General features: G+C 41.6%; 1 protein-coding gene and 1 long non-coding RNA gene across 2 annotated transcripts in view; one reads left to right on the top strand and one right to left on the bottom strand.

Moving 5' to 3' along the window:
* The window catches only part of rad50 (RAD50 homolog, double strand break repair protein), a 31,066-nt gene extending 12,859 nt beyond the window's left edge, over positions 1–18,207 (bottom strand). The window contains exons 1-14 of the mRNA XM_076979725.1: positions 18,022–18,207; positions 17,666–17,813; positions 17,300–17,383; positions 16,962–17,116; positions 16,556–16,741; positions 16,077–16,281; positions 15,369–15,497; positions 14,016–14,181; positions 13,594–13,787; positions 13,007–13,213; positions 10,985–11,167; positions 10,607–10,764; positions 9,313–9,488; positions 8,951–9,188 (exon numbers count right to left, since the gene is read on the bottom strand). Of these exons, the coding sequence (XP_076835840.1) occupies positions 8,951–9,188; positions 9,313–9,488; positions 10,607–10,764; positions 10,985–11,167; positions 13,007–13,213; positions 13,594–13,787; positions 14,016–14,181; positions 15,369–15,497; positions 16,077–16,281; positions 16,556–16,741; positions 16,962–17,116; positions 17,300–17,383; positions 17,666–17,794 (2,210 nt within the window). The 5' untranslated portion in view covers positions 17,795–17,813; positions 18,022–18,207. The remainder of the gene's footprint in view (positions 1–8,950; positions 9,189–9,312; positions 9,489–10,606; positions 10,765–10,984; positions 11,168–13,006; positions 13,214–13,593; positions 13,788–14,015; positions 14,182–15,368; positions 15,498–16,076; positions 16,282–16,555; positions 16,742–16,961; positions 17,117–17,299; positions 17,384–17,665; positions 17,814–18,021) is intronic.
* On the top strand, positions 18,195–23,270 carry LOC143481644 (uncharacterized). Its single transcript, XR_013122047.1, has 6 exons — positions 18,195–18,386; positions 20,321–20,412; positions 20,552–20,599; positions 20,849–21,004; positions 21,095–21,669; positions 23,256–23,270. It is a non-coding gene; the product is annotated as an uncharacterized LOC143481644 (long non-coding RNA).
* Positions 23,271–26,780: the final 3,510 nt, after the last annotated feature.

The following is a 26,780-nucleotide window of genomic DNA, read 5'->3' on the forward strand; positions in this document are numbered from 1 at the left end:
CCGCCCGCATTGAGTTGTTGCCACGTGATTGGCTCATTCAACATATGCGTTAATGAGCAGTTGGACAGGTGTAAGGGCAAAGGAGATGCCCACGCCCACACACACCCACACCGTCACTCCCTCACTCACTATCCACCTCCTATCGACACTCCCTTTTCACCTGCCACACATCTGCCCACTAATCATTTGAAGTGTTTAAGTCCACAGGTTCTACCACCCAGTGCTGCACATTGAGCCTAGCCGAGTGAAGCACTCACCAAATGGACTCTGGTTTTGCCGAGGCTACTTCTCGTGAGAGACTCCGAGCTGTTTACCCAGCCCTGCATCACTTGTTCTGGAACACTTTGCTTAAAGACTTCTTCATATTAAGAGACTGCCTTTAAGAGATGGTTTTTTTGTTGTAATTGTCTTCACTATGGAAAGTAAAGACGTTCCAATGCCACCCGACTCTGCTTACGCTGATATAACGCCTCCGTTACAGTTGTAAATTATTTTTTAAAACTAGCATCTCATATTTGTGTTTTTTTGTTATATTTTGCAGTTTACAGGTCACAAAGTAGTGACTCACTGATGCTGTAGTTACCCAGACATATTGTAAAATTTGACATTTGACATACTGTGTTCACCACAATGAGAGGCAACCTCTGACATTTTAGTTTACTGTCTTATATTTCCCCCTTGTGGAGGAGACTGTGCACTGTTAGACAGCAGCTGTGCATTCACAGAAAGAGACTGGTACTGGTCCCAGTGTCTCACCTGGCTGGTACTGGTCCCAGTGTCTCACGTGGCTGGTACTGGTCCCAGTGTCTCACGTGGCTGGTACTGGTGCCAGTGTCTCACGTGGCTGGTACTGGTGCCAGTGTCTCACGTGGCTGGTACTGGTCCCAGTATCTCACGTGGCTGGTACTGGTGCCAGTGTCTCACGTGGCTGGTACTGGTGCCAGTGTCTCACGTGGCTGGTACTGGTCCCAGTGTCTCACGTGGCTGGTACTGGTGCCAGTGTCTCACGTGGCTGGTACTGGTGCCAGTGTCTCACGTGGCTGGTACTGGTCCCAGTATCTCACGTGGCTGGTACTGGTGCCAGTGTCTCACCTGGCTGGTATTGTTATCCCAGTCCCAGTTTTAACTGCCATAAATATTTTCATTTGTTTTGATACCTTTGTTAAATATTTATTTCTTCATTTAAGTAATTTTGACTGTACTTTGGGTTGCATTATATGAGAACGAACATACTACGATTTGTGTTCTACACGGACCCTTTTTACTGGTGCTTCTTTGTTTTTTTTTTATTATGAAGAAGGTGCGCAAGTCAGACGTTCAGACATTTGCAAAGCTAAAGGATAGCTAAAGTTACAACTGATAACTAAAGTACGTCGCCTGTTTAATTCGAGTTGCAAGTTAACTCATTCCCTCACGGTCATGTGCAGCCAGCGAGGTATGTTAATAGCATTGTTTATGTATGCGCATTTTACGTTCATTTTTGTTGTATGTTTGAATACGAACATGTAATTGTTATGTTCACTATATATTTGAACAGTTCGACGGTGGATTGCAGTGTGAAGTGCCATCCCAAAGGGGAAAATAAATCCATCAGTAACAGAAGAATCAAAGTGTTGTGTATTTCCTGGAGGGAGTGAAAGTCGAACTCGATCCTGCGTGAAGCTTCACTAACCAGCGCTTGCCGGACCTTCGTGAAGCCTCTATCCAGCGCGTGCCGGACAGCTACAAAACGATAAGTCACTGTTTAATGTGAAAGACACTCAAGTTCATTAGTTTCTCCGTGAAGATGTCCATGAGTCAGACACTAAAGTTGTGTTCTGAAAAGTGACACGAGTGGAAAACTACAAGGAGCTGTGTGTAACCTAATTTACAAACAGTGTTTCAAATATAAGGAAAGACGCTCATGTAGCTATTTTGGCATGTAAACGAAGAAAGTGAATGATTGATTTAACAAGAGATGCTATATTCGGTGTATGTTAAGTTTGCTGATATTTGAATGTTCTGAAGTTATAGTTTTTCATGGTCTGTATTATTTATATACAAGTTCATTAAGTAAGTGTTAAGTTACTTAACTTTAAGTGTTACTTAATCGTAATATGTATGCCTTTCTGTCACACAAGTAGTACCCAATTTAGTTTAAATAGTTCAGTTGAGATAAACTACGCTGCTTGTGGTAATTATATACTGAGATTTATAAGTAATCAAGATGTCACAAGGAAGTGAAGAAGACCAAGGTTTATTAACTGGGGTACCACAAGTAGAACAGTCTGAAGAGCATCGTAGGGGTGAAAGAGATCGCACTTTAACAGAAAAGGGAAAAGACTTGCACAAGGACAGGTTGAAAGGGCTACAACTTCGCTTCGACAGCATTTATGAACGCTGGAAGGCTCTAACCAAGGTAGCTAAAAAATCTGTTATAAAACAGGATCCCAGTTCTACCCTACAAGAGCATATCAACAGTATTCAAAGGGAGTTATCTGAGCTGAACACTGCCTATGATGAGTACCGAAGGATTGACAGCCCTTCTCATGACATGCGTCGAAGGTTGGACAACTGTACTTCAATTACCCAGATTGTAGTACATAATGCCCAATCTCAAATTCAGGGAATAGAGAAGGAACTGACATGGCCTGATGCTAAATCTGTATTTGCATCTTCCACTTCCAGTGTTTCACCTCCTGCCTCTAATTGCTCTAAAGCTAATTCCATACACTCTAACATGTCCTCAGTCCAAAGACAAGAAGCTGCTGCTGAGTATGCAGCTACACGGGCTGTATTGACAAATATGGCTGAGCAAGAATGTCACCAAGAAAAATTGCAACGACTTGAAGCTGAGGATAAGCTGATAGTTGCAGGGCAAGAAGCAGCTGCGTTAACCCGCCGTCTTCAAGTAGAAAAGGAGGAAACTGAGCGTAGAATAGAAAGGGAGAGACAAGAAGCTGCTCTCTTAAAGAAACAGCAAGAAGAGAGTTCTTTAAGAAAACAGTCTGTGGAAAACCTAAGACGAGAGGTTGAGCGCCTGGAAGAGCTAAAAAAGCTGAATGCAGCCAGAGCAAGGCTTCAAGTCTATGACGAAAGGGAAGTTCTCTCAGTTCAAGGAATTGTCCCACAACGCTCTGAACCACATAAGGTTGTGCAAAAAAGGGAGAGCCCGGAGGATCAGAATCCGCAACAACTAAGAGATCAGATCCCAAAGGGTGTGCGCCAAGAGGATATGGGTGAGTTTGTTAAGGTCTTAGCTGAGGCTATTGCAGCAAATAGGCTACCCATTCCAGAGCCTACCATATTTAGTGGGGATCCTCTCAAGTTCCATCATTGGAAGACATCCTTTCAGACATTAATAGAGAGAAAAAATATTCCAAATACAGAGAAAATCTTCTTTCTTCAAAAATATGTTGCTGGAGCTGCTAGTGAGGCCTTGGAAGGACATTTTCTGATTGGTTCAGCAGATTCATATAATCTAGCATGGAACCTGCTGAATGAACGATACGGCCAGCCCTTTGTAATTGCCAAAGCGTACCGAGACAAATTACGTGCATGGCCAAAATTAGCACCAAGAGAGAGTAAGGAGTTAAGAAAATTTGTGGACTTTCTACACAGTTGTGAATATGCTATGGTTGAAAATGAGAGTCTACATGTTCTCAATGATGGGATTGAGAATCAAGGACTTACTGCCAAGTTACCTGACTGGTTAAGTTCCAGATGGAATCGAAAGGCCACTCAATACCAACTGGAACATGGAAAGTTTCCGAACTTCAGTTATTTTGTGACATTCTTATCGATGGAGGCAAGTATAGCTTGCAATCCTATAACATCCTACCACGCAGTACGACAAAGTGAATTTGACAAGGCAAAGACCAAGAACTACAACATGTCCTCCAAGAACCAAAATGTAAGTGTCAAAACCTTCACAACCACCTCTAGTGAAAGGAACGTAGTCACATGTGTGTTTTGTAAGAAACTAGGACATGGCGTTCACAAGTGTCACAAATTCATTGAAAGGTCAGTCACTGACAGAGTAAAATTTATTAAGGGTGAGAAACTGTGCTTTGGCTGTTTGAGCCCTGGACATCAATCCAAGAGCTGTAGTAAACGGATGGTTTGCGATACTTGTTCAAAAGGGCACCCCACATGCCTCCACGAAGATCGCTTTAAACAAGAACAGGATCCGAAGAGAGAACATTCTAAGGAAACAAGTTACAGCAAAGAAAGAAAGCCAGATTCAAGACAAGTACAATGCATCACCAAGGAAACCACGTCCAACAGAGTTTTGCAAGATGGTAGTAGCTTTCAAACCTCAGCAATAGTGCCTGTCTACGTGTCAACACCAAGCGATTCAAACAAGGAGGTTTTGGTATATGCTCTGCTAGACTCACAAAGCGACTCTTCATTCATTCTTGAGGAAGTGGCAGATGCTCTAAGGACAAACACCGAAGAAGTTAAGTTGAAACTATCTACCATGTCATCACAGGGGACAATCATAGCCTGTAAAAGACTCAAAAGCCTGCAAATAAGAGGGTTGTTTTCCTCTAGGAAAATCATGGTACCAACAGTGTACACACGTGAATTCATTCCTGCTAATCGAGCACACATACCAACTCCAGAGACTGCTAGGGCATGGCCTCACCTGGAGCATCTTGCAGAGCACATCTCTCCACAAAGAGAATGTGAAATTGGTATGCTGATTGGTTACAATTGTCCACAAGCTTTAATGCCAAGAGAAGTTGTATGTGGGGAAGAGAACCAACCTTTTGCACAGAAAACTGACCTAGGTTGGAGCATAGTGGGTTATGGTGGTCCGTATGAGCAGTACGGAGATGCAATTGGGGTAAGCCATCGCATCATTGTAAAGCAAGTGACCCCTGAACCTAATCCGAAGGTCAAGCTCAAAGGAGAAGTTCACTATGTTTGCAAAACAAGAATCAAAGAGCTTATCACGCCCAGTGATGTAATTAAGGTGCTGGAATCAGATTTCAGTGAAAGAAGAGAAGAAGAAGCAGCATTCTCACAGGAAGATCTCCGCTTCTTAAACAAATTGAAAGATGGAATTAGACATAAACAAGATGGTCATTATGAAATGCCCCTACCTTTCAAACAAGACAGGCCAAATTTGCCCGACAACAAGCTGTGTGCTGTTCAACGCCTAAAGAGCCTATAACGTAAGCTCAAAAGGGACAAAAATTACTGCTCAGACTACGTGAACTTTATGAAAGATATTATTGCTCATGGTGAAGCAGAAAAGGTTCCAGAGGAAGAGCTCAGCAATCAACCAGTTTGGTACATTCCCCACCATGGGGTGTACCACCCTCAGAAGCCTGGGAAGATACGAGTGGTCTTCGATTGTTCAGCAAAATACCAAGATACGTCACTTAATGACCACCTTCTTACTGGGCCAGAACTCACAAACAACTTGATTGGAGTACTTTGTAGGTTTCGCAAAGGTCCAATTGCTATTATGTGTGATGTAGAGCGAATGTTCCATCAGTTCTATGTAAGGCCTGAAGACCAAGACTACCTGAGGTTCTTATGGTGGGAGAATGGGGATTTAGAGTCTATGCCATCAATTTTTCGGATGAAAGTCCATCTCTTTGGTGCAGCCTCCTCACCTGGCTGTGCTAAATTTGGTCTTAAACATCTAGCTGCTGAAGTTCAGGATCAGTTTAATCAAAGCACTGTTAAATTCATCCAAAGAAATTTTTATGTCGACGATGGTCTTGGGAGTGTATCATCTGAGGCTGAAGCAATCCAGCTCATCAAGGAAGCTAGTGCGCTCTGCAGCAGAGGCAAACTTCGGCTCCATAAATTCATTTCGAACAACCGAAAGGTATTGGAGTCAATACCAGATGAAGAACGTGCTGAAGGTGTCAAGGATCTGAACATGACTTTGGGAGAGCCGCTTATGGAAAGAGCTCTGGGTGTTCGCTGGTGCGTATTCTCTGATGACTTCCAGTTTAGGGTAACTGTTGAGGAACACCCTATGACCAGAAGAGGTGTGTTGTCTACAGTAGCTTCCATCTATGACCCATTGGGCTTTGTTGCACCCTTTATTCTTGGTGGAAAGCAAATCTTACAGCAACTCTGTAGAGAGAAGGTTGACTGGGATGAGCCACTTCCAGATGAGCTCAGAAAACAGTGGGAACTATGGTTGCACGATCTTCAAAGCTTGTCTAATATAACACTCAGAAGGTGCTTTATACCAGCAGACTTCACAAATGTCATGCAGTATGAGCTTCACCACTTCTCAGACGCCAGCGTCACAGCCTATGGGGAGTGTACTTATCTTAGAGCTATTAACACCACTGGAGATGTCCACTGCTCGCTAGTCATGGGAAAGGCACGTGTTGCCCCCACAAAGGTAACTACAGTGCCACGGCTTGAGTTATCTGCAGCAGTAGTAGCAGCAAGAATGAGTGTCATGCTCAGAGATGAGCTGGAAATAGATGGTCTGCAGGAATATTTCTGGACCGACTCAAAGGTCGTTCTTGGATATATAACCAATGATGCAAGACGTTTCCATGTTTTTGTAGCGAACAGAATTCAAAGAATTAGGTCCACTACAGATCCCAAGCAATGGCACTTTGTATGTTCCGAAGACAATCCTGCGGATCATGCTTCGAGAGGTCTCACAGCAAATCAGCTTGTTGCTTCCAACTGGTTCAAAGGGCCAACTTTTCTATGGAAAAGAGAGCTACCACTGGGAGATGGAAAGGTAGGAGAGGTCGATGACAATGATCCAGAACTTCGAAAGGTTCACCACCAAGTGCTGAATACACAGGCAGAGGAAGACAGGACGTTGTTAGACCACCTAACACAGTTCTCTGATTGGAATAAAGCTGTTAAAGCTATTGCTTGTCTTAAGCGCCTTGCTAAACATGTCAAAGGTCTCAAACCTAAATCAACCGAGACTACAAGTGTTGAGGAAAGACGGGAAGCAGAACAATTTATCATCAAGTTGGTTCAAAAGGAAGCATTCAGCAATGAAATCAAAAGTATAAAGCAATGTGAAGAAATAAAACCCAAGGATAAGGCAAACAAACTCTACACACTAAGTCCATTTTTAGATGAGAATGGTGTGCTCAGAGTTGGAGGGCGTTTAAAAAGATCAAGCCTTCATCCACACATCAAGCATCCTGCCATACTGCCAAAAACAGGTCATGTGTCCTACCTACTTATCAAACACTACCATGAGAAGGTATGCCATCAAGGAAGAGGAATAACTATTAATGCATTGCGATCCAATGGATTATGGGTTATTGGATGTAGCAGTGCGGTTGCCTCGCACGTTTACAAGTGCGTGACATGCAGAAGGTATAGAAGGAATACACAAGATCCTAGGATGGCAGATTTACCAGAAGAACGAATCGAGATGACTCCTCCTTTCACATACTGTGGCATAGACTGCTTTGGGCCATTCTATGTGAAGGAAGCAAGAAAGGAGCTTAAGAAATATGGCCTGCTTTTTACTTGTATGTGTTCAAGAGCCATACATATTGAAATGCTTGACGATCTCACCACAGATGCGTTCATAAATTCATTACGCACATTTATTGCAATCCGTGGAAATGTCAGACAGCTGAGATGTGACCAGGGGTCCAACTTTGTTGGAGCTAAAAGAGAGTTCATGGAAGCAATGAAAGACTTGAATCACGAACAGTTGAAGAAACATGGATGTGAGTTCAAAATGAATGTCCCATCATCAAGCCATATGGGAGGTGTATGGGAGAGACAAATTAGAACAATAAGGAGTGTTCTAACAGGTATCCTTGATCAGTCTGCTAAGAGACTTGACAGTGCCTCTCTGAGAACCTTTTTGTATGAAGTGATGGCTATTATAAACAGCAGACCTCTGACAACAGAGCATTTGAATGATCCGACAAGTCTTGAACCTCTTACGCCAAATCACATTCTCATGATGAAATCGGACATAATGGCGCCCCCTCCTGGTCAATTTGTAAGCCAGGATCTATATCTCCGTAAGAGATGGCGTCAAGTCCAATATTTGTCAAATGACTTTTGGACAAGATGGAAGAAGGAGTATCTCCTTAATCTTCAACGAAGACAAATTTGGCAGAAGGATAGGAGAAATACGAAAGTTAACGACATTGTGATCCTTAAAGAGGATGGTTCTCCACGAAACCAATGGAGATTGGCAAGAGTAACAGAAGTGTACCCAAGCACTGATGGAAGAGTCAGAAAGGTTAAACTGTTAATTAGTGACTGTAAATTGGACAGTCAGGGAAGACGCACTTCTAGGCCAGTTTATCTGGATAGGCCTGTACAAAAGATTGTTTTATTGCTTGAAGCAGAGTAAATGTTGTGGATTATAATTACACATATATTTCTTATGTGAAATTTAAATCAAGTGTGAATTCATGTTAACTGAAGAAAGAAATCACAAATGAGTGATTTGGTGGGAGTTTAACTGCCATAAATATTTTCATTTGTTTTGATACCTTTGTTAAATATTTATTTCTTCATTTAAGTAATTTTGACTGTACTAATTTGGGTTGCATTATATGAGAACGAACATACTACGATTTGTGTTCTACACGGACCCTTTTTACTGGTGCTTCTTTGTTTTTTTTTTATTATGAAGAAGGTGCGCAAGTCAGACGTTCAGACATTTGCAAAGCTAAAGGATAGCTAAAGTTACAACTGATAACTAAAGTACGTCGCCTGTTTAATTCGAGTTGCAAGTTAACTCATTCCCTCACGGTCATGTGCAGCCAGCGAGGTATGTTAATAGCATTGTTTATGTATGCGCATTTTACGTTCATTTTTGTTGTATGTTTGAATACGAACATGTGATTGTTATGTTCACTATATATTTGAACAGTTCGACGGTGGATTGCAGTGTGAAGTGCCATCCCAAAGGGGAAAATAAATCCATCAGTAACAGAAGAATCAAAGTGTTGTGTATTTCCTGGAGGGAGTGAAACCAGTGTCTCACCTGACAGGTATGAGTGCGATCATCTCATCTCGCTTGCGTTCCTTCCTCTTCAGGTCCTGCTCCGTGTTCTTCAGCTTGTCCGGAACCAGGCGCAGCTTGGACTGCATGTCCCCGATCACGTCCTGGAGCTCCGCCTCGGAGGGGAAGACGCGCTGGCACACGGGGCAGCACGGCTCACCCTCCTCCGTCAGCTGGCTGATGAACTGGGTGTACACGGCCGTGGCTCCCGCCAGCATCGCTGACCCCAGGAAAAGGGCGGGGGCAAAAAAGGTGGAGGTGAGGGGCAATATCAAATATAAAACGTTCCATCGGCATTGGGTGAATCGTGCAAGCATGAGCGTGGTCTGTGGAGTGCTTCACACCTCTCTGTTTGGAGCACTTCTCCAGGTCGTCCTGCAGCTTGTTCAGGTCTGACTGAAGGTCCTGGCTGCCGCACACGTTGAACAGCTTCTCCTCGTAGCTGGACAGCTGCTGCTCTTTGCGGCGAATTTCGGCCGTATAGTGGCTCTTATTCTGCTCTTTGGACGCCAGCTCTTTACTGAGACATCGCAGAGAGAACACATCTTTGCTTGAGTCTACTGGGTTACAAACATATTGATAAAAGTATTGTTTCATTAAAGTTGACGGATCTACAATGAAGCACTAAATGCCTGAAAAACGCTGCCGTTATATTTTCTTTAGTGATCTGGTTGAGAGTTGAGCTATTTGATCCCATTGCAGTTGAAGAGCTCACAACTGAGGGGTTAATTCACGAGATAACGTGACTTGTCCAAAGATGGTAGTGAGATTTGTAGATTTACGTAAACTGGATGATGGAACCAATAGAAGTGTATTGTTGTAAAGAAAAGTATTTTCTTCGATCTGTTAGGACAGTGGTTCTCAAACTGTGGTACGCGTACCACTGGTGGTACGCAGAGCACCCCGCGGTGGTACGCCAGATGAACTCGGAAAATAAAAGATGCTTTTTTTTTTTTTTTTTACACAACACATTTTTTTTAATTAAAACAGAATTATGACAAGTCCTGAAATTCAGAAACTAAAAGGGATTACTCGTATTATGTGCGGAGAAAATGTCGCTAAACAGTTCGACCTGGTGCATCTTTCAAACGACACGGTCACTCGCAGAATTGATGAAATGGTGGACAACGTCAGACAAACATTGACCGAGAGAATTAAAATGAGTAAATGCTTCTCACTGCAGTTAGATGAATCCATAGATGTCGCATATTTAGCCAACTTGCTCGTTTACGTGCGATATGAGTATGAGGGTATGTCGCACGAAGACTTTTTGTGCTGTAAACCAACCACTACCAACACGAACTACAGGAGAACTACATTATAACATATGTGTGTAATGAGCAGGGTTGCCAAATGCGTGAGACACACGCATTTGACCGTCTTCACACGCCACACATCCGATTTCTCACGTCGACAAAAAAAAATCTAATTTACCTCTGATCCACATCTATGATTCAATGAGTTACTAGTTCGCTCTGGCGCCAACCATCGTGATCAACTTAAACTTGCCAAACAGCTTTTTCTTTTTTTTTTTGGGGGGGGGGGTAGTAGGTGGTACGTGGAGGTTTTTCGTTTGACAGTTGGTGGTACTTTGTCTAAAAAGTTTGAGAACCACTGTGTTAGGATTATTACACTTACGTGAGCTTGACTAGTTTCTCTCGGATTAATTTGATCTCTCTGGATTTGCTATAGATCCAATCCTCCAGTTCTCTCTTGTTGGGGAAGTGGCCCAGCAGAGACACCAGCTCTTCATTGTGTCTGGACTTGATCTTCCTCACTTGATCTTCTTTTTCCATCTACACTCAAAAGTCAAAATACAAATGTATCCCATACTGGTTACATTACTCAAATATTACTACATATTACTCAAAAGTAGCATCGAAAAGTAATATCGTCAAAACCTTGGCAACTTGCCACGGACGTAGTTTCTCAAAAGCATTTACAAAATGGAAGTATGATGCCATAAATGGACCCGAATAGCAGTTACAAAGAAGGCAGAGGACAAGAGGTGCTCACCTTGTCCTTCTTGAGCATGTCCATCTGCGTGCGGGCTGTGGTGGTCATGTTAAGAGTCCCCATCTCCTGGTCCAGTCTGCGCTGGGCCTGGTCCAGTTCTGCCTTCTCTTTCTGCAGCTCCTGTACTTCCGCCTTAAGGCTGTCCACCGTGGAGCCCTGCACAGCGTTCCCCAGTTCTCGCTCCTGCACACAGGGAGAACGACGTCAGCACAGCCCAGGGCCCTGCACCGCGGCCATGATCGTCCGTCGCACAAGGACGTGAGAACATATCCGAAAGGCTCTCAACATTTTCATTCATGGAAGCGCCAGCGCACCGAGTGGAGCAGCAGTGTGTAGAGGGAAGACGATGAAGACGATGAAGAGGGAGCAGTTATCACACTTGACCACAGGACATGAATTTGCTTATTTTCATTCATCAATTAAATTGACTCATGATTTGATGAATGTTTTATGTAGTGGTGGGCCGTTAATGGCGTCAACGGCGGTCGTTAATTTGATACTCTTATCGGGCGATATAAAAATTATCGCCGTTAATCTATTCTTAAAGTTGGGTTGGGAACTGGGTCAAAATAGATAAGCAAACTATGATGACTTTCAACTTGATAGTTTAGCTCGGCTGTATTCCTAACCAAATTGCACAGTAGGGGCGAGAACGAGTTTTTAAACCTGTGAATTACAAATTGTACGTGTTTTTACATGGATGCAGCCACGAAGTCGCCAGGTTTGCTTCATGGAAAATTCATTTTTAGGAACGTAAAATGTTACAGGAGCGGAGCTCGGAGCGGTCGTTTTCTGCATGGTCCTAGCGCTAGATTCGTCGCTATTTAAATATTTATTTTTAACCTTTAAAACTACAGAGGACCAAAACTGACTTTTGAAAATGACGTCCGTGAGGTTAAATGTACTAAATGTTGGCTTACATTTCAAATATCATGTTTAGCTGAATAAACATGTTATTTAATGTACAGTATGTAGGCTTACAAATTCATGTTTAACTGAATAAACCATTGAACACGAGTAGCCTACATTTTATTGAGCATGTTTTTTTTTTCTTCAAGTATCAAAGTAGAACAGCTTCCTCAAGCAGTCACTGATGCATTTTGGAAACAGGAGATGAGCCCCTGGTCTAATGCACCCCCTGTATTAAGAAACCCTATCTCAAAAACTGACTTTTAGTCATTACTTGGGTAGCACGCATATGAGCCATTTTAATATAGATTAATCTAGATTAATTTCAAGATTTCAGTGAGATTAATCTAGATTAAAAAAATTTATCTATGCCCACCCCTAGTTTTATGTGAATGTAATATTTTTTTTAACCAAACCAGGAGATATTGCATCTGTCAGCAAAGCAGCATATAAAATCTTCTATAAGCATGTTAAATTAAAATGATAGAAGGACGTTTCCATTCAAGCTGACGTTAAGCCCTTCAAACTCCAAAACCTACAGAGGTTTTCAACATGATACCTTCAGACCTACAGACTTTCTGTTCTAATAACTGAAGGTGTTGACATTTTTTGTACTCTCAGGCAATTTGAGCAAAAATAAATAAATCCTAAAATAAATCAATAAATAAACATATCCTGAGAAAAATTTATCATTGTTTTTAGGGTGAAACTTTTTGTGCATTCTCCCAAGACAACAGCATGGGGTGATAGAGAGAAGCACTATGGGTCCCTTGCATGAGTTTGTAAAATGGGTTTGTTTGTTGGGAAAATTTAGGTGCAAGGAAATTTCATGACTGGATTTGTTGCACAGGTGGCATCCTATCACTGTTCCACACTGGAATTCACTGAGCTCCTGAGAGTGACCCATTCTTTCACAAATGTTTGTAAAAACAGTCTGCATGTCTAGGTGCTTAATGTTATACACATGTGGCCATGGAAGTGAACACCTGATTCCGATCATTTGGATGGGTGAAAGAATACTTTTGTCAATATAGTGTATGACAATTGTAAATCTGCATTGCCCTTCGCCAAACCACAACCTCATAGAAACAGACAGAAGGTCAAAAGTCTGACCGCTTTGGTGAGCTCCGCCTCCAGCTCCTGGAGTCTGGTAGAGGAGCCCTCCAGTCTCTGAAGGTCAGACTTGACGGTCTTCAGCTCCTGCTGTTTCTTGGTCTGGATGTCCCTCTTCAGCTCCATGGTCCTCTCCAGGCCCGTCTTCTTATCACGGATCTCATCGATGCTCTGCTGCTTCTGGGCCTCCTTGTCCTGCATGTCAACCTGGGGGACAGACAACCGTTTACCAATACATATCAACACACCTCTGTGTGACTACTGGAAATATAAGAGTAGTGAACCCAACAAGGATTCTGCAGCAGTGAATATTAACAGTGACTCATTAAAAATGTTACATAACAGCACTGGATTGTTATTATTTTTTTTGATTAATGTCAATTTGTGTTGGAGAAAATGGAAAAAACTGAATGACTTAAGACTCAGTTGTATTTAAAATTCAACTTAGAATAATCCACGACATTGTAAGCTGTATATTTTTATTAATTCCTACGATATTTTATTTTAATAAGAAATATTAGTATTATTAGCTCAATCACACAGTCAAAAGCGACTTATAATGTCTGCACTTACTGACGAGTACTAACCATGATGCGTTTGAGGGTCTCCGTCTCCTGGTCTTGTCTCTCTCTGACCTGTGTGTGGAAGCTCTGGAGCTGTCTCTCATTAAACAGGGCCCGTTCATAGCCCTCCATCCCCAGGTAAGCAGCCAGAGACTTCACCTGAGTGTCCCTGTTCTTTATGTGCAACGCGTGTCTGTCTGCTTCCGTCTGCAGACGCCCTGCGATGGACCGATGAGACTGGATGAACGTGCGCCGGTGCGGTTCACGTGGTTGTGAAATGCGGCAATACCGCACAAACCACGCACGCCAAATAAGTTTGTTTACCACCAAATAACCCGTATCCAAAAGTACGCCATGTTCTACTCAAATGGATGAGCATCCATTGCGGTTGTGGCTACTGCTACGAGGGACTGCAGACATATGGAGAGGGGAGAATGATGAAGTACCCTGTTCGACAAGTAGGTCAGCCTTGAGACCGTTCATTCTCTGGCACTCTCGAGAAGCCCTCTCCAGCTCCCGCTGACACTCCAAGAGCCTCCTCTCTTTCTCCTTCACAGTGCGCTGGTGATTCTGGTACATCTCCTGGAGCTGCTCGTCTGAACCCTGGAACACCTACAAACACGGACAACAGCTGAACATAATCAATCAAGAAAAGAGAGCGATGGAGTCCTTGAATCAATGACCGTTCATACAGATATTCAGAAGGATCACAATTCAGATCGTGGTTATTCCACAGTACTGACAAGTACTATATGAGTAAAATGGAGAATGGTCAGATTACATCATGTTATAGGTTCTGTGCTGAAAATAATTCTATATTCACAGTTGATCATAACATTTCTAAAATTACAGTACACCATTTAAATAAGCATTTAGTTATTGATCAAATGTTGCATAAGTCAATTTGTAAAATGTCAACACCTGGTATATAAAATCATTTAAAACGCTAGTTAAATAGTTACTTCAACAGGAAAATTCACACCTCGAAATCAATCAAGGTCTAAATAGTAAAACTGATTACAGATTTTAATCTTATTGTCAGTGTAAGTCATTAATGCTGTTTTGATAGTATTTTCTTTTATTTTGCTGTGCCCTTAAAGAAGGTGTGTGTGCTAGCAAAAAGAGAGATAGCACGGAGCTATGAGGATCTCTGAAGACGATCATCCTTGAAACGACAGGGCCAGCCTTGGGCTCAACAGAGCATTCACAAGGTTTTGCTGGAGTGGCTTTGTTAGAATTTCCTATAAGGAGAAGACTTTTCTGTACAGTAGACCTGCTCTTTTACCACACTGTATTTTGGGGCATGTATGAACAAACCAGTTGAAACTGGTTTCAAGTTTTGGCATTTTTATGTTTTTTTCTCTAATCTTGTAACTTTTTGCAGCCGAGATAATTGGTTAATCACACTCCGACTATAATCCTACATAATCCCCGACTCTGTGCATCTGTACCTAGAAGATCTGACGCTCATTTAAAGGCACCGGGTGGTCACAGCAAATACTGATTTGACTCCAATTTTTTGTTCATTCACTTTGCATTTTGTGAACTGAAACTATTAAGACGTGATTTTGTAAACACTAAAAAACCTTTGCACACTACTGTATATGTACTGTATACCTTATACCCATCAACACAGAACGTCCATAATGATTTGGCAAACTGCCAAACAATATTAAACTTCTGACCCACATTTACAGTAATTTCTGTCAGCTGACATTTACATACGTTTCTCTCAATCTAGATCTGATAACGAGTAACAGCCGTAGATACATATGCGAGACTCTGTTGCATAAAATCACCTGTTCCATCTTCTCTTCCAATTCACGGTTGTCATCTTCCATCTGTTTCTTCCTACTGTCCAGAGCCTTGATGTCATTATCCAGTTTCATAACTTTCCCCAAGTTGTCGTCAATATCATTCAAACGATTCTGAAGAAGCAGTCGAACATGGTGAAAAAACAGTACTTTAAAATGAACATGTATTACTTTAGCCATCATTTAATGTATTACTTTACCCATCATCTATAAATGGACCTGGTGATAAACACAACAACACAATAACAAGGCTGCATAAGGTTGCTCTTTATAGGAAGAAACCACAGATTAATTACTTAACCCTGTGTTTGTGTTCCACACAGGCACGTTTTTCATAACTAGAAATAAGAGAAGCATCAATCTTGTTGAGCTACTTAAGAATCCTGCAGTAAAGATTCTGTGATTATGATGTTTCATATAACAAGACTAGTTATATTTTAGTTGACTTACACCAATTCTTAGAGTTTTTACATCTTTGTTTGGTTCATGGTTGTCTATACTCAGAACCCAATTGGATATGTTGACTGCAATCAAATATTACCCAAAGCCTTATGAAATCTAACTAACCCTTCCCCATCCAACAGACGAACATGAAGATGTAAATCTTGTATCATGTCAACAAACTTTAGTAAATACTTTACAAAGTTCCCAACATTCTTACCCTGTCCCAAGTTGTCTTAAGTGCAGTCTTACCTCCAGTGGGTCGATCTGGCTTTCGATACGCTGCACACTCTCTTTAGAAGACGCTAGCTGGGCTTCTTTGGTGGAGAGAAGCTCTTTGATCTCCTGAGCCTTCTCCTTGTTCTGCTTGAGATACTTCAGCTCCGTCTGACAGGACTTCACAGTGTTGGTCTGCTTCAGCCTCAGTTGCCGAAGGGTTTCCAGCACCTTGATGTACCTTTGAAGAAAAACGGGTGATGTGCTACAAGTTCATTAACTTTTAAACAACAATTCAATTGAACATGAAAGCAGGAATTAGGCAAAGATAGTTAGCCAGCTAGTTTCCTCCTATTTAAGTAAGATAAAAAAGATTAAATAATTTACGGTTGGTATAGAAATAGATGGGTCAAAACATTTCAGTAGACTTTAAATTTAGAACTCAAAAGTAAACAAAGGAATAAAGCCAATTACTAATGTAAATGTGCAATGTGCCAGATTAGAATGAAATTAACCTTGTAGCTGAGAAAATCTCATCAAATTTTTGCTTCAGGGCTTTCCCTTCACTTAGAGGCCAGTTGGATTCTTCTTGGTGGCAGAAGATGACATGGTTGAGGACCGCTTTGGATACGCCTAGAGCTGAGATCATCTCCCGATCTATCTCAGCACATTTAGAGCTCAGGCTAACCTTCTCCCCGTGCCTAAGAATGAACACCATGTATTGCAAATAAATTTACATGTACTGAGATGGCAATGGCAGATTAACCTTGGGCTACTTTTACTGGCTGGCAATTACTTTGACATTGAAATTAGAAATTATCCTGCTAACAGACACAGAGTTAACGTTAATCCAATTCTAAAGAAAACATTTTGAATAATAAACAAACCGCAACCAAGCAGAACAGGTATGATGAAACTCACTTAATTCTTGTAATGACTCCTTCAAGGGTTTTGAACTCTGGGACCTTTTTGCCCTTCTGTGTGCTTTGCATGGACCTCTGAACAGCGACAGGCTCTCCGTTGACATCTCTGAACTGCAGCCGAATCTGGGCACGCACGTCCGTCTCATGGGCATCCTGGATAACCATAGTGACAGATGTGTATACGAAACACACTGCTGTTCTTTATAACTGCACCAGCACAAAACACTTGGCAACACACCAAGGTAAAGAAAAAGTCCGATATGACATTTTGGAGACAATTTTATGTAAGGCTTTGTATCTGCTATGTTTATATACTGTTATTTTGGAAAGTCATACCTTTGGATCATGAACAAATGTATTCCCTTTGCTTCCAGGGGGAAAATCTCCCGAAGTGACATACTTAAGGCACTCGATGATAGTCTGGGGGCAAATATAGGGGGAGGAAGATCAGAAAAACATCACTAATGCACTAATGTGTTAATAGCTGCACCTGTCTTTGTGAAGAAAAAATATTCAGTTGCCTAAGGCAAAAAGACAAGAGTATCTGACAGTATCGGCATAGTGGTAATGAAAATGCTTATCATTGTCTTTACATCTTTACTTTGGAGGCACAAAGTGAACGTCGTTTATTATAATGAATGCCTTCAGTAGATGTACAACGAGTAGTGGGAAAAGACCCAATAAACCTGCAGGACAACAAACCGTTTTGCCTGCTCCATTGGGTCCGACCAGCACCGTCAACGGGCTGAAGAACGAGATCACCTGCTTGTCCTTGTCTTCTACACCAAAACTCCTCACACCCAGGATACTCATCTTCTCTATTTTAGACATTTTGATTCCGAGTACAAGTCTGTAGACACACAACAACATAAATAACCAACAAAAGAAAACATTCAAGCCTTAAATAGCTAACCTTGCTAACTAGCTAACGTTTATTATTATTAGCTAATCACATTCATCATTCCTGTATAGTGTCTGTGCATTACCATTAGCAGCTAACTTTAAGCACAATAACTAGCCAGCTAGGTTGGCTTATCCTTCATATTATTCCTACTAACCTGCTAGCTTGTCAAGTTATGTAGTAAGCTATAACAACAACAGAAGAATAGCGTCTCCGCGCTATTTACACGGGTGACATGAACCACAGAAATGTTCTAACTATATGTTCAATGGCGCTAACTAAACTCTCTGCTACTTCATCTACAGCTGCGGCTGCACTCGCGAACTCGCCTCGTTCCCGCGCGCAACGTCACGCGCTCCCGTACGTAACACGCACGCGCATCCTATTACCGCGACCAAGGTGCAACGTGTTGCGCTGGTTTGATTACCTCAATACTGGAAGTTTGCGTCAGCAGTACAAACGAAGCTCTTCCAAAAATACCAAAGCAATGCACACTTTCTCTTTTTGTGCTGTTTCTCGTCTGTAAGTAAGCAACGAATGCAGTCAATGGCATGTGTTCGTATATTCATTTGAGTGAGCCGTTCATGTCTGAATTGGTTGCATACGGATTCCAAAAAAAAGCTCATTAATATGTTGCCTTGCAGCTTTGTAAACTATATTGATAATGTTATCTGTATCCTTTGAGATTTACGAATGGTACAATGACAAATTTTCCAAAGGATCCCCAAAACCTCAGGTAAATTCGTTAAAATGTCATCAATGCCAAACGAATTAGGCCTGTGCACTCTGCCATCTCATGAGGGTCAGGAGTGCAGAGCTCTTGACTGGACATTTAAATCATATGTGAGTCATAACTTCTAAAAACATCTCCAAACCACCCTGTGCTTGCACAGCTGATGCAGGACCTCTGTCCAGAATGTTCTGGTCTTCTGGAAGCCTCGTGGATAACACTGACGTTTTACTCTCCAGGTTTACTTTAATTGCAGTGCAGTGACTCAGTGGAATCTTTATATACAGTGAATGGCCACTTTATCAGAGACGCCTGCTTTTTCATCCGTGGAGCATCACTGTGTATAAATCGGGCGTGACCTCTGGGTGCCGCGTAAAGTCAGGTGCATGAAAGGAGACGTCCCGTGAACGTTAAACAACTAGGCGATGAAACGGTTCAGAGGAGGATGTCAAGAATCATTACAGCGAACAGCCGGTGCACAGTCAAGCAAAACCGTGACTCCAGTAGTCAAAAGAGTGCAAAAATTACATCATCGAGCAGCATCAAAACATTCCCTGGTCAGACGAACCCAGATTTTGGTGGCACTGTGCTGATATGCAAGCAGCGGGACTCGACGAGTCCTTCCTGTGCGGTGTCAACCTATCAGGTGTGGGGAGTGTTTGGTTGGCAGGCCCTCTCATTCCTATGGATGGAGGTTTGGACAATGAGGCTTACTTGAGCACTGTGGTGAACCAAGTTCCTCCCTTCATGGTAGTTGTTTTCCCAAAGGCAGGAAGGCATTTTCAGCAGGATAATTCACCATACCAAAACTGTCATAGCCATGGACTGGTTCCAGGAACATGACGGTGAGTCATGTCAGAATTCTGATGTACGAGACGTCTGGCCCAGAACACGGGCGTACATGATGCCGAACGTCAGAATATATGACACCAGAAGGACAGATAGCAGGTCTCGAGTGACCCATTTCTAGCCGTTTATTAAGAGTATCGTTTACTGTTCAAACGTATTGAAAGAATCTTGCTCGTTCTGCACAAACATGAAACTGCTCAAGTGCTCCAAAGTGAGGGAGAAGATGAATGAAAGAAAGACATTTTTATTCAAACACTTCGCCGGTGAAACATTCTGGGCGGGATAGTTATGTATGCTTCCAAACGGTCTTTACTGATTCTGTGGTGGTGGGTGGGGGGGGGGGGGGGGGGGGGGGGGGCATGGGGTAGGTAGGTAGTCCGTCACATAAATCTCAGATAGTGTCCAGCGCATTGACAACAAGCTTCAGCTTGCAGCAGGACCAGATCTGTTACAGAAGGAGTCGGGCCCAAAGAGCAGAAAGCTGTTAATATGTCATCCAATCAGTGTCCTCTTGTTCATCAAATATTTTAAAACAAATGTTTTTGCTGATTGCTGCATGAACCATAATGGACCCCTTCATTCACACTTGGTATTGTGTTCCAGGATGCACATGCCTCTATCAGAATTCTTTCAACATACTGTAAATTTCCAAGGTCCTTCTGAGAATATATAGGTTCTTTGTAAAATGCTATCACTGGATTGAAAAGGTGTGACTACAGACTAATGCAGCCAAAACCTGGTATCCATGATCTAATTACCCAGAACTAGTGAGATCATATTAATTTCCTTAAAATTTCCCCTCAGTTTGCTATATAAAAAGGCTTGACCTGTTGGACCAGGTTAATGATGATGATCACATTTGTGTTCCTCTGCATAGCACTGCAGAACGTAACTAGAGGAGATGACATTATCCGTGAGATACTTGGCCACCTTGAAGACCTTACTCACTACCCTAATCTCTTCACCTTTGTAAGTTATGTACCATAATGTACAACTTTCTGTCCTTAAGATAGGATTTGTAAAACTATCGTAAAGAAGTGATGTGAAAGTAAAAACACGCTGTAAGTACTGCATTTGTTGTAACTGGTTATGTTTGTCTTTTTCAAAGGACACAAACACAGTACACCTGCCAAACATGCAGATGACTAATAGTGAAGTAAGTTTTGAAGATCAGAGCACCTTACCTTCCCCATAGAAGACGCTCTTCACGATATCTTCGTCTTTGTAGTATTCACTGTAAATAACAACATGCACTGTAAGTGCAAAAACTTTTACTTGTTGATGGTAATTTTACTTTTAGTTAACATTCAACCGATTTCACTCGATGCTCAGTGTGTGGTACCAAATTGCAACATTGATTTTGGACATGAAAATATGTATGACTAACTTTAATCTTTTTCAACAGTTTTGTAACTGTAAAGAATTCATTGCTCGAGAACTTCTGAAAACTCTTGCTTTGGCAAGAGCTACAGATGAAGGCATGGCTCTGGGGACACATGCAATCTTTAGAATGCTACAGTACAATGTTAAATCACTCCTCCAATATTCAACCACAGGAACAGTGAGTATAGATTGTTCCTTTATGCAAGAGACTGTTAAATTAGTTAAGAAATATCCAGTTTATTAATGATTTTTTGTCTCGTCATCAAAGGTTGGAGGACCGTGTTCACAGAATAAGATGATCATCTTGAAAACTGTGAAAAACGCTCAGCACTTGATCTTTGTAAAACAGTACATCACATTCTTCCAAAGCTGGAATAGATGTGTGGTTAGTTATCACTACTGAGCCACAATGTAAAGGTCATTCCAGTGTCACTGTATATATAAATAAAATTGTCATTTCACAAACTCTTTTCTAATACTTAGGTGTTGCCTAGACATAACCACTGATCTATTCTACTAACAGGAAAGGGCCATGACTACCGGGAAAATAATCCAACACAGACATATCTACATTAGTGACAGGCAAAGAAGGTTGTTAATTCATTAAGCTCACTTCAGTATATATAAAGTACTGACTAAAGTGAAGTGGTTCTAAAGTGGTCACACTATTTAAAAGAGGGTCATGTACATGGGTCTTAGCTGATTTAGCTGTGTTGGATGAGCATTTCAGAATGTGGTCCACGAATTTCAGATATGACACGGGTCACCAATCTCATAAGCAAACTCATTCGACCTTTTCTGGGAGTTCAAGACTGTTCCTGCCTGAATTGGAGTGGATGGAAGGTCAGTACTTATTGTTGAGTCTTGTGTAACTAATTCATTCTGCTACACCCCTCCATCTAGACTTAAAGTCCACCAGAAACCCTGTTCACAAGGGCCTGTTTGTACTTACCTGTACTGAGTATGCACTTACTGCACATTTGCATTTGTAGGCCAGTGTTTGCTCTGCCTATTCTCACTCTGCTAATTTTATTCTCTTGGATCTGGTTTGGTTCCACTTTGTTACTACTGTGAAATTGTTCTCCTTTGTTCTGATCCTTGTGTTGTAGCGATGGTTAGTACCCAATTCTTGACAGTAGAGGGCAGTGTCTTGCAGGGCAAAACTTCATAGTAAAAGTCAACCAGGTTACTGCAGTCCAGTCTTATTTATGCTTCACGTAAACTGCATTACCACCAGCAAAACAAATGTTATCTGGGCTGTATTATTCAACAAACATTAACTTGGTTTATGGTTGTTTAGAGTTTACTGCAAAGCCAAATTGCTTCATATTGACGTTTGTGAGATGAGAGGGGACATAGATAATTTCCTAAATTTGTAATAAAGGTTAAAAGGTTCTCATAATTTTTGGTTTTTATAAGTCATATTACAGAAGGTCTTGAAAATACCTTTAAGAGCAATGTATACAAAATGCAGACAATGTATCCCCCCCCCCATTAGTAGCTATAGCTGTGACACTGTTGCAGGCTTCACTGATCTACTGTAAATTTGTATTTCACATCTCTGAGTCTTGAACATTGTGCCTCGAAATTCTGCATGAACACATAATTTAACCAATGTAGTGTATTTTATATTGTTTTACAAACCAACTACAAAACTCAAAACAGGATAGCGAGTCACCAAACGATACATTTGTAGATGTGTGCTCAAATGATAAATGTATAAATGCATAATTTGCTGTCAGCCATTTTTCACCCATTAGGTATGCCATTTATTTGCTGAAAAACAGCGTGGGCAGGTAGTTGGTCCACTTCTACTATATCAAAGTTAAGATGTGGCCTGTTTACATGTTTGCCAGGAGGGATAAATGCTCCTGTCAATCTAGTCCCCATTTATGACCTCACCATCACTTTTGTTCTATATGTGTAGTGATTCACTGGGTTGTGTTTTTAATTTTGATTATGGAAGGTATGAACAAAACAAAAGGTGCCACGTGAACTGAATGCAGGTGTTTAGTTACTTGGAGAGAGGGTATGATTGGTCGAGTTCAACTGGTACTATCCTGAGCAGAAATAACTTCAGCAAATGTTAACTGTACTGCTGTACATACATACTACATCATAAACAGGAACCACTTGTTTTGTCTACAGAGGTTTGTCGATACCAAGGAGGCCACAACTAATACTGTATTGTCACACAATGATGAAAGCGTAAAATGAATGATGACTTCCACACCTGAGGCACGAGGCATCTTCCAATACCTCGTTCGGTAGTGAATAGTGAACCTTACTTGAGCTTAGACTTGACCTCTAAACCGTAGCTTGGGCATTTTGCTTTGTGCCCTTTTGTGTTGTCCCTCTTCAACTGCCCTGTTGAGCTCTTTGTCCTCAACTAGCATTTCAGGATGCTAAGCAGTGAATATGTGTTACAGTTCCCTTCGGCGATGGCGTCCCTGAAGCTGGGCTCTGGCCCAGACCCTAAGCGCTGCTCTGTACGGTGTCCGTTGCTTTTACGACGTGGCAGGGTGGAGTCCTCCTGCCGGTTGTACCTGCCGGATCCCAAGACAACGGCGTAGCAACCAGCCACAAAAAAAAACCTATAAAGTCCCCTTCTCCATAAGTCTCACTTACTGAACTTCATGTTTACTTCCAGAGACTCAATAAATGCCTCAGAGGATGAAGTACAGCCAATCTTTCATTCAGCTGTGGGTCTAATAGGTGTTCAAAAATACAGTTTGCCCTGATAAATTAGTACTTGGGAGCCCACTGAAGAAATCAGTCCATTGTGCACGGCTGACTCAGATAACAGTTTTAAGTGTAGTCAGAGGGAGTGAAATTCACACACAGACATATTGATAAATGTAAGCAAAACACTCTGGCCAACAGTAAAGCAGAACGTCTTAGGAAAACATAGCGAATTGGACTTGACCTTGACCTTGACCTTGGCTGAATTGTCAACAAGACTGCCTGTGTCTGGGCATACCAGCTGCAGCAAAGTGTGAGAAATACTAATTCTCAAAATCTTCTTGTTATTGCAGTGAAATAGGAAATTTTAGCTGGTCTATCTTCTGTTTGAATAATCTTCTATTATCTCTTCTTATCCTCAAAGTTCCAAATTCTCCTCTGATGATACTCCATGAAGTGAGTAATTAAACCATTTTAACAAGCCCAGATTCGGTGAAATGCCATGGTATCTTGGTAAACACTGATGACAGTGTGGGTAAATCATAGGACTTAAACCGAAGCCATATATTATTTGCAAGAGCTCACTGGTCAGCTAGATTATCAGAATTAAAAAATAAATAAATTAATGCAATAACAGAATCATCTTGGAACACCATTTGGAAGAAGCAGAAAACGTCAAGAAATTTCCATGAGTCCGGCGTTTGAGTTTGTGACTTCTACAATCTTTTTTTCAGCAAGAACTAAGACTGGATAGGGAGAAATCGTTATCTTTGCATTTGCAGCTTGATAGTGTACATGATAGCAGACATTAAACTGTGTTTTAATGAAATGTGCTGTTAATGAAAAGAAAGAAATAACTATTTCAAAACATTTCCTTCCTCTTTCCTCCACTGGTGATCTTAACTGATTAAACATATTTTGTTACTTCAAATCTGAAACTGGCAGTAATTTCCAATAAAACACTGACGCGTCAACATTCTCATTATGGCCGTTCTGGGGGCGAGTTAAATGATTATAGTGATATCAGTGACACTCCAACGCTTTCGCAAATGGCTGTTTTCTCTTCCTAGAAACTCAGTGGCTGATTAATAAGTGAACATCTGCTGATTAGAAAGTCAAGTAATTAAAACTTTTAAAACACAAATAGTTGGCATCACAATCTATTTTGCTCGACCGTTTTCATGTCCAGCATAAAGTCCAGAATAAAAAAACAGTAACCATAAATCATCACTGAGATATTCAAAGTCTAGATGTGTTTCATAAAGAAAACCGATAACCAGTAACACAGTGGTGACTATAGTAATATGGACAAATGATAGTGCTAACAATCAGAAACACTTTGAACTTGAACTTAACAATAGTTGCTTCATTTGTGTATGGTCTAAATGCTATCTGTTTTTGGAATAATGTCTTATTATTCATTTCTACCAGGACACATGGCTGAATATATTCAACACAGTATCCTCAGGATTTAGCCATCAGTACATCACACCTGAAGCTTGTCAGCTGTTTCATACAGTAACACCCTGTAGACTAGTGACAGCTCTAGAATTCTGGTCAACTTTAAATTGAGGAAGATTCAGATTCAGAAAACTTTATTCATCCCCGAGGGGCAATTGAGGGACTACTATTTGCCATTAAATACTACCATTAAATACATTTTCATACATTGGTTATCAAATTCTAACAATACCTCAATCACCAATATATATCAATATATATATACACTATATTGCCAAAAGTACTCACTCACCCATACAAATGATCGGAATCAGGTGTTCCAATCACTTCCATGGCCACGGGTGTATAACATTAAGCATCCACGCATATCATATATGTTTTTACACACATTTGTGAAAGAATGGATCACTCTCAGGAGCTCAGTGAATTCCAGTGTGGAACTGTGACAGGATGCCACCTGTGCAACAAATCCAGTCGTGAAATTTCCTCACTCCTAAATATTCCACAGTCAACTGTCAGCTGTAATATAAGAAAATGGAAGTGTTTGGGAACGACAGCACAAAGTGGTAGTCCACGTAAACTGACAGAACGGAGTCAACGGATTTTGAACCGCACAGTGCAAAGAGGTCGCCAACTTTCTGCAGTCAAACACTACAGACATCCAAACTTCATGTGGTCTTCAGATTAGCTCAAGAACAGTGTGCAGAGAGCTTCATAGAATGGGTTTCCATGGTTGAACAGCTGCATCCAAGCCATACATCACTAAGTGCAAGGCAAACCATCAGATACAGTGGTGTAATGCACGCCGCCACTGGACTCTAGAGCAGTGGAGATGCGTTCTCTGGAGTGACGAATCACACTTCTCCATCTGACAATCTGATGGACGAGTCTGGGTTTGGTGGTTGCCAGGAGAACGGTACTTGTCTGACTGCATTGTGCCAAGTGTAAAGTTTGGTGGAGGGGGGATTATGGTGTGGAGTTGTTTTTGAGGAGCTGGGCTTGGCCCCTTAGGTCCAGTGAAAGGAACGCTTTCAGAACGAAAGTGAATGCTTCAGAATACGAAGACATTTTGGACAATTCCATACTCCCAACTTTGTGGGAACAGTTTGGAGCTGGCCCCTTCCTCTTCCAACATGACTGTGTACCAGTGCACAAAGCAAGGTCTATAAAGACAAGGATGGCAGAGTCTGGTGTGGATGAACTTGACTGGCCTGCACAGAGTCCTGACCTCAACCCATTAGAACACCTTCGGGATGAATTAGAGCGGAGACTGAGAGCCAGGCCTTCTCGTCCAACATCAGTATGTGACCTCACAAATGCGCTTCTGGAAGAATGGTCAAAGATCTCCATAAACACACTCCTAAACCTTGTGGACAGCCTTCCCAGAAGAGTTGAAGCTGTTCTAGTTGGACCAAGGGTGGACCAAAGTCATATCGAACCCTATGGATTAGGAATGGGATGTCACTTAAGCTCATATGTGAGTCAAGGAAGGTGAGCAAGGTGAGAGAGAGAGAGAGAGAGAGAAGGTGAGAGAGATCATCACTGGGCCTCAGGACCTACTTCACCTGGGGAAGAAAAGAACACTGCTCTTGTCATTTTATTTTAAAATGCCCCCAAGAGAGTAATATATGCAGGAGGTAGAATGCTTGAGGTGCTCTCTTTTCCTGTCTGTCTTTGTTCCTCAAGATATATATTTATATCAGTTTTTCTTTTCTCAGACATTCTTCAAACTGAGTCATGGCACAGAGCTGCATAGAAAAATTCACAGACATTTGCACCTCAGATGAGTATCAAAGATGCCTTTAAATAAC

Source organism: Brachyhypopomus gauderio, chromosome 18 (assembly GCF_052324685.1).
Source record: "Brachyhypopomus gauderio isolate BG-103 chromosome 18, BGAUD_0.2, whole genome shotgun sequence".
Classification (NCBI taxonomy): domain Eukaryota; kingdom Metazoa; phylum Chordata; class Actinopteri; order Gymnotiformes; family Hypopomidae; genus Brachyhypopomus; species Brachyhypopomus gauderio.